This window comes from Acyrthosiphon pisum, chromosome A1, assembly GCF_005508785.2.
Source record: "Acyrthosiphon pisum isolate AL4f chromosome A1, pea_aphid_22Mar2018_4r6ur, whole genome shotgun sequence".
NCBI lineage: Eukaryota > Metazoa > Arthropoda > Insecta > Hemiptera > Aphididae > Acyrthosiphon > Acyrthosiphon pisum.
In genome coordinates, this window is record NC_042494.1 from 29512067 (window position 1) to 29520633 (window position 8567).

General features: G+C 26.8%; 1 protein-coding gene across 2 annotated transcripts in view; it reads right to left on the reverse strand.

Annotated features, from left to right (window-relative positions):
• Positions 1-8567, reverse strand: part of LOC100573076 (terminal uridylyltransferase Tailor) — a 14638-nt gene that overhangs the window by 2878 nt on the left and 3193 nt on the right. For both annotated transcript variants that reach the window (XM_003244582.4, XM_003244581.4), the window contains 3 exons: positions 3763-3981; positions 3178-3391; positions 1553-1758 (listed from right to left, as the gene is read on the reverse strand). In XM_003244582.4, coding sequence (XP_003244630.1) covers positions 1553-1758; positions 3178-3391; positions 3763-3981 — 639 coding nt within the window. The remainder of the gene's footprint in view (positions 1-1552; positions 1759-3177; positions 3392-3762; positions 3982-8567) is intronic.

An 8567-nucleotide genomic window follows, 5' to 3' on the forward strand; every position in this document is an offset into this window, starting at 1 on the left:
TTGTAGAATTTTGGTAATTCTACTATAAATACCAAGGGGGTTCTATCCCGCGCAAAACAGTTTTTGGCTATGTTGTACATTAATAATTGACAACGTATACAGGTATAACGTTCTCTTTTATTAAGTTAAAAATGTAAAAATGTGTTAAATAACATTTAATAGGTCTGCTGTCACCTACAAAATATTCACTTAAAAAATAAGCCTCGTGGACTATAGAGGAAACCTTTTTCATTTTTGGTAGGTTGTAGGTATATTAGCTATATAGTGCCTATATAGTAAGTAGTAACTGTAAAAATACCTAAAATAATAACTAGCACCAATAAATCATAGCATGTTTTAAATTCTTGGCGAAGCGATGAATGTATTGATTTTATAATGAAGCTGTTTTTTTTTGTGGATGTATCATGTATACCTACACGAGGTAGTCGACCTAATGCTTCGATTTTCAACTTAAGTATATTTTCTGGTAGGAAAGTGAATCTAGTTGGTACTTCAAACAGGTTAAAATAGAAAATTTCAAGGAGTTTTTAAAATAAGCGTCAAGAAAACATAAAAAAAATTAAGGTTGGTAAAACAGGAATTTTCACCCAAAATCAATTTTTGATCAAATCAATTTTGTTTTTCGGTGTAACTCAAAAACTAACAAACGTAGATACTTAGATTTTCCTCCGAATGCTTATATTAACATATGTTATGGCATATAGATAATGTAAGCTAATTCAGCTATTTATAGGCATACAACAATAATTTTGAATTGTATTAGTTTTTTTAAATTATTGTCGATAACATATTTCCCCTAGGTCAGTAAAATGTTGTCAAAAAAAATGTAATACAAGGTTTCTCATAATAGTTGTTGTTAAGGGAAATTAAAAAAAAGTTGAGCGTAAATCTACAATAATATTTTATATGAGCGTTGAAATCACGAAAATTTGCAAATTATTTTGAGTTAGAAATACGTTTTTTATTATTATTATATAGGACATCTTTGCTCAGAATCGTTTTTCGTATACAATGATTTTATATAATTTAATTTAAATTTAACCCATTCATTACGGCGATCCATTTAGACACTTAATATTGTATAGGAGAGCGGTACCCACTTTTTATAGATTTTTGTTTTTCATATTATTTCATTATTTAATATATACATAAGCGCAAATAGCGTTTGGGATTTTTTTTTTTTTGGGGGGGGGGGGGTTAAAGCCTTACTTTGATAATATTGAATAAGCTTAAACAAAACGTAGGAAATATTTGGGGGGCCTATGGATATTTTTGGGAGGGCTTAGCCCCTAAAGCCCCCACCATATTTGCGCCTATGAATATATATATAGAACGTTCATATAATATAAAATTCATAGGCAAACATTTTAAAATATGATACATATTAATACTATAGTACGACATATTATAATACTAGTATTTATAATCAATAAATAATGATATTATAAACTAAATTGAATGACATAAAAATATCAATATTTATGATTAGATATAGTCTAAATTTAGAGACCTTAAGGTACTCAAGTTTTTATTGAAAATATCTTATAGGTACCTTCAGTATAAATAGGTGCATGTTTCTGATGCATTCTCCATAAATCTATAATGGGTGGAACAATTTTATATTGCATCATGACATATAAAACTAGCCAAATTAGGGAATAGGTGGAAAAATCATCACATAACAGTTGGAAAGATACAGCCCAATGTTTAACTGCGATGACTACCCAACGCACTCTTTCATCCATGGACAAATATAATCTAATAAAAAATATATATTAATTTATGAAGTGTTAAAACATAATTTGATAAAGTTTAATTAAAAATAATAAATTTAAATTCGAAATTATTATGTTTTTTTTATGTTCTGAGAGGATCGATAAATGTAGGTACCATTGTAATTATTGGTTTAACATTCGCGTATGTATGGTGTATATTGATTTTTAGTTGTCCATCTTAACCTTATGACTTTTGAAGAAAAACTGATTTAATCTTTAACTTTAAGGGTGGTTTCTAGCAGTGGCGGCTTTAGGAGTGTGGGCAGACACCATGCCCCCCGAATTCCAAAAATAAAAATAAAGAACAGGTATTCTATCTACTATACAATTAAATTTAATATAATATACGCTTTTATTATTGCAGTGTAAGTATAATATATAAGTCTGAGGTCCTTTCTATCATGTTGGGGGTTCCACAAGGTTTTCCCCTTTCTCTTTTCATTATTCATCAATGGACAAAAAAATAATTTCAAATTGTAAGTTCCTCGCTTTTGCTGATGATCTTAAGATCTTTCACCAAATTAAATCGCAGATTGAACTCGAGTTAATCTAGTAAGTAGCCTACTTAACTAGATTAACTGGAGTTAAAGTAGTAATTAAAGTAAGTATATGGTTTAACTCGATCGGCCTCCACTTAAATGTCAACAAATGTCAGTCAATGTATTTTTTTCGGAGCAGAAATGACATCGTTCATAAGTAATCATAACTAGGTATTAGTGATATTGTACTGACATCTGTTACAAGTAAAATAGTAAAAAAGACATAGGGGTCCTTCTGACCAATAATCTGCATTGCCACCCACATATCCAATCGACAAGTTGCAAACTGCAAAGTTTATAAGAAATTAGTATAAATAATATTTTTTATAAATTTAAGTTTTTAAAAAGTAGGTACATCATCAAACTTACAAGGTATTTTCGAATACAATTTGTTATACTTATATGTGGGCATGTGGCTGAAGATAACTTACGATTTACTGTAGTCTGCAAGCTATTAAATATTAAAAACACTCTTGTACACAGTTGTACTAACAGTATATGTTACTAACACTATACCCTACAAGAAATGTTTAGTTTAGGTACAGAAAAATAGATTTTGGTATTCGCGACAAACACGTGTTATCAGATGTGGAGATTTATTGCACAGAATAGCTATTAAGAATAGCTTTATATTAAGTTATTAATGGAAAGTTTTGTTGCCTAAATCATTGTAAATCAGTTTTCAAAAAAAAGTTCCCACGAAAATTTGCTGCCCAGGGAAAAGTTCAAGAACAAAGTTATAAACTTTGTTACCTATTGTATATTATTTATAAATTATAATAAAATTTATCGAAATCTCAATCAACTCAAACAATTATGTCAATATAGGTAATATAATATTGTTCTGAATTTATTATAGATACTTGATAAGTTCCGAGTTAAGCACAGCAAGACCACTCCTGAATTGCAAATCACAATTAAAATTTGTGGAATCATGTGTAAAGCGCACGATCGGTATTCGAGTTTCTGTAATTATTTCCAATCCAATAAATTCTTTATTCGCGGCTTTAACAAATAAATCAATGAGTTGTAGTTGCCGCGTGTAATCGTCTGCGATTTTTCCTGAAAAGCAATCACCTAGACACCAAAATAAATAATTACTTTAGTTTAAAGTGCCTATGATTTTATACAACTATAATAGGTACCTAGTAGGATAGTATAAGTAGGTCAGGAGTAAGTATAATATATTATATATTTCATAAATACAAATTGTATTTTATTATAATACTCAGTGGTGCAATTTCAATGAAAAATTTGGAGGTGCTATAACCCCTTAAATTTTTTAATTCGTCCCCAAGTAAGGGTGTTAATTTCAAAACGGGGTGTGCTAATCACAGACAATACCCCCAAATTATGACCATGATTATATACGGCGTGTACGGTGTACCTATTAAAGTATTGAATAATATGTTCGACATTTGAGTATTTTACATAAATTATCAACTTACCAGTATCGAAATACAAATCTACATCACTATCATCTTTTGCAATGCCATACATACGAGAACCATAAATATAAACACGTCCACAATTTTCCACACAGCTTTCAATAGAATGTTTAAGTTTTTCGAGCCGTTCTTTGACTACGGGATCGTTGTTTATTCGATCGATTGACGTTATTAAACATTCAATTTGATGACAAAATTTGGTTTTCTCGCTAAGTAATTCTAAATACAATGACAATTTTAAAATACAGTACCTATAGGTATACCAATCAGTAAGGAGTGAATGTTTATGGTCTAAAAATTGAAAATTATGCATTCACTTATGCGCAAAATATAAAATAGGCATACAAATATGTTAAGAATTTATTCAAATTCAAAATATGAATCAATAAAAATGCAAAGATGGGCATAATGTGCATTAACTAGTTAAAAAGTTAAATTAAAAAGTTATATTTTTTAAACTTTTTAACTTAACTAGTTAGTTACTTTTCTAATTAACTTTTAAGCTTAACTAGTTTAATTGACAGTTGAAATAACTTAACTTTCTTAAGTTTATTTCAAAATAATCAATCAAGTTCAAATTTTTTATTTTTATAGGTTTATACGTAAATATTATGACTAAAATAAGAATAAAAATAATCCTATACTATAATAATACTAATATTTCTGTTATTTTTTTTGATAAAAATATTTTGTAAAAAGATCTATTTTTGTAGACGACTTTAAATTGCTATTTGATCTAAAAAAATTAATATTTGTTAAATTATTATTTGGAATGTTTTGGTTTAGGTAGTATAAATATTTAATAACCATGTTAAGTAAAATAGGTAGGTACATACACTGCACATTACATTAAATTTCAATAAAAATAGTTATTTCAATTTAGGAAATTAGACTGAACTCAGTCACTCTTTATGTGATCCTCACACTTAATAAAAAAAGTAGATTAACCTTTTTTTAAACTGAGTTAGGTTAATATTTTTCCCTATACATTTTTATTTTACCGAGTTAAATTTATAATTTGTTAACTATTAACTTTTGACTTATCGATCTTGTGTCCTCTTAACATTACTTATAACTTAAGTTAATTATTTTTATTAACTTGCCCACCTTTGTAAAAATGTATACCTACCTATTATGCATTAATTTAAGGCTAATCAAATCATTATTTTATTTATTATATTAAGAATTTTAAACTTTTTAACTACAGGTCTTGGTTAGTCTGAAACTATTATACATATAATATGTTAGAAACTTACTAATTACTAAGTATACGAAATATTGGACATAATATATTGTATATAACTATACAGAGTGATCCATTTAACGTAAGACATTTTATCGTTTAACAATCTACTTTTTGTGTAATAATTGTCTTACGTTAAATGGATCACCCTGTATCAGTATATAACGATAATCTATAAGTATGCATTATAAGTATGATGAATACAAAAAAAGCGGGTAAGTATAGGTGTACAAGTGGATCTGCAGTCTGTACTGTAATGGATGATATTTAATTTGAATTCAATGAAATATAATATCATTGTCTACGAAAAAACGATTCTGATCGAAGATGGTTTGCCAGACTTGGATATTTTATATTATATTTATATTCATATTACTTATTATTAATACGTTGGCAGGTATTTGTAAATCATTATTCCTAATTTGTAATTTCGTCCAAATTTGAACTTAAAATAACTATAAAAAAACTGTGGTTAGGTATATTTTTAGATTTTTGGTTACAGAATTAACTACTTATACATGGAACCTTGTTTTAAATGTACAATCCCTAGCTATAAAAGTTGAATATTTTATACATTTTTAACTACAAAATAGTTTTAGATTTTGAGCGGAGCCATGAATGTGTTGATTTTACAATGATATGTATGTTTTTTTAAAATTTTTTTTTTGTGTCTGTGTACACGACAAGTAGTCAAAATAATATTTCGATTTTCAACTTCAGTATCTTGTTCGAAGGGAAAGTGAATCTAGTTGGTGCATTAAGGCTTAAAATTTAAGATTCTCAGTAATTTACCATTTTCTATACACGATAACATTTTCAGTTTCCAATTATTTTAAGTTTTTTTTTCTATAAATGTCAATTATTCGTTGGGTTAAAAAGCTGGAAAATGTAATACAATAGACTCCTGATATATTGTTACAATAGCAGTTGGAAAATATTAAAAATACATAGGCATACATTTTTTTATAAACATTTAAGGTTCGAATTTCGACAAGATTTATCAAATTTAAAATTTAAAAATGATTCTGTTGTTAAAAATGTATAAAATGTTAAACTTTTATAGCTAAGGATTGAGAATTTAAGACAAGGTTCCACGCAAATGGGTAAATAAATTACTTTATTCACAATAATATCATCGAATATAGGTACTTTATATATCATAGGCTGACTGACAGTCTTAGAATCGTTTAGAATCGTTTTTTGTATTTAATGATGTATTATATTATTGAATTCAGATTTAACACAATCCATTACAGTGACCACTTGTAACCTACTGTACAGCCATAAGCGAAACTTTGGGGGGAGGGACTTAGCCCCCCCCCCCAAAAAAAAACAACTTGTAAAAGTCCCCGAAAAATAAATTATTCATTTGTTTCCTAAAATATTAATAAATCTTTAAAAATTAAATGATATTTTTTACCTATTTTTTTTTTTGGAGGGGGGGGAATTTAATTATCTAATTTTTATTTAAACTTTACAATTATTTTATATCGACTATGATAAATATGCTAATTATCATTACAGCTATTTGCCTGTGTTTGTTTTAAGGAAAGTGGAAACGATTTATGTTGGTATATATTGGTAAGATAATTATACCTACATAATTTTAATGAATATGCACTGAACTAAAGTATAGGCTATAATCTATAGAGACAGTGAATTACGGAATAAAAATCCCCGCGAAAAAACTACCGACAAACAATCCCAGAAATATATCTCCGAGCCTAGGAAAGATAACCCCTGATTACAATGTTACTGACAACTAGGTACATGAAATTGATTGATCAATTATTTTTTAAAAGTTAATTAGTGTAATTATCACAATATTAATATTATTTAGATACAATTATATTATACTTACTAGGTACTAATATAGTATACCTACTTTTCATTAAAACAATTAAAATATAATAAATAATTTTCGAAAATTAATAATAATATTATTTTGTTTTATAACACGATTTTAAACAACATATTATGTTAATAGCATATCACTATCAGTCATTCAAAATATTTTTAATTTTATAATCTTTCAAATATTTTATCTATAAGTAAAACTTGTAAAATGGACCTCTAATAATAATAATTATTAATATTTACATTTTGCTTATCGTCAAAACATTATTAGAAAATGTAATATTTTATTTTGGGGATATATTATAATATATAATATAGAAAAAAATTAATATACCTATATATTTAAACGTTGAACATATATTGGTTTTTTAATTTGATTTTTTTTTAATCTCTACTTGATTTTTAATTTTTTCAATGATATTATATAATATATACCCACCTATACTGTAAGTATGTATTTGTAATTAAATATTAATAATGTGATATTTACACTAATTATAGCGTTTAAAAAACATTTGCTCAATCATTTTCATGTGTTTGTGAGTAATATAAACTTATATTGTAGTCTGGGGATTTTAATTTTGATAACCATAGAAATTTGAGTAAATAAATATACCTATTTATTTTGCCTATGATTTTTTTATATTTTTATGTTAAAATATATGATGGCTTGGGGGGACTTAGTCGGTCAAGTCCCCCAAGTTCAAAATCTAGTATTTAGTACTAATATTTATATTCTGTGGTACTAAGCAATATGATCTATGGGAATGGGGCTTGAGTCCCCCCAAAAAATTTAGTCGATTTGCTCCTATGCTTTTCATGTAATATCAGGTGAGGCTCACGGGATATAATTTATTTAATATGTCACATATATTAGTATGAAAATATCACAATATTGTTGCTATTTTTGGCGAACTATGTCATATGTGTAGATACTTTAAAAGTATTTATTTTATATAGTGGATACAGTGGCGCAAATATTAAAAAAGGTGGGTAAGTGGATGTCGCTCTACTGTACAGTAGGTTACAAGTGGGTCACTGTATAATGGATAGTATTAAATTTAAATTCAATGATATAATATCACTGTATAAGAAAAACGATTCTGAGCGGAGACGGTATGTCAGTCTAGGTATAAGGTATCTTATATACTTATCTATGATATTAAAAAAAAAATGTACCAATAATAGGTATCTATAATAAATTCCAAATTAATCATATCACAATATCCATTAGGTACTTATAACGCGTTATACATCAACAACAAATCGTGGTACTATCATAGATATATAATAGTATGCTTAAGAAGTTTCAATAATATACAATCACAACAAAATAACTAAAATAGTTATTCAAGGTTTTTTAATATGTGATTTCGTCCAAATTTGAGCTTAAAATGACTATAAAAATAAATTGTGCTTATGTATTTTTAGATTTTTTGGTAACAGAATTTACTACTTAGGTGGAATCTTGTTTTACATTTTTAATCCTTAGATATAAAAATTGAACATTTTATAAATTTTTAACTACGAAATAATTATTAAATTTTAAATTTGTTAAATTTTGTCAAAATTCGATCTTTAAATGCTTATAAAAAAAAATTTTGCTATGTATTTTTAATATTTTTCAACTGCTATTGTAACATATATCCAGGAGCCTTGTATTTAATTTTTTACACTTTTTGGCCGAACAGATAAAACTTTATTG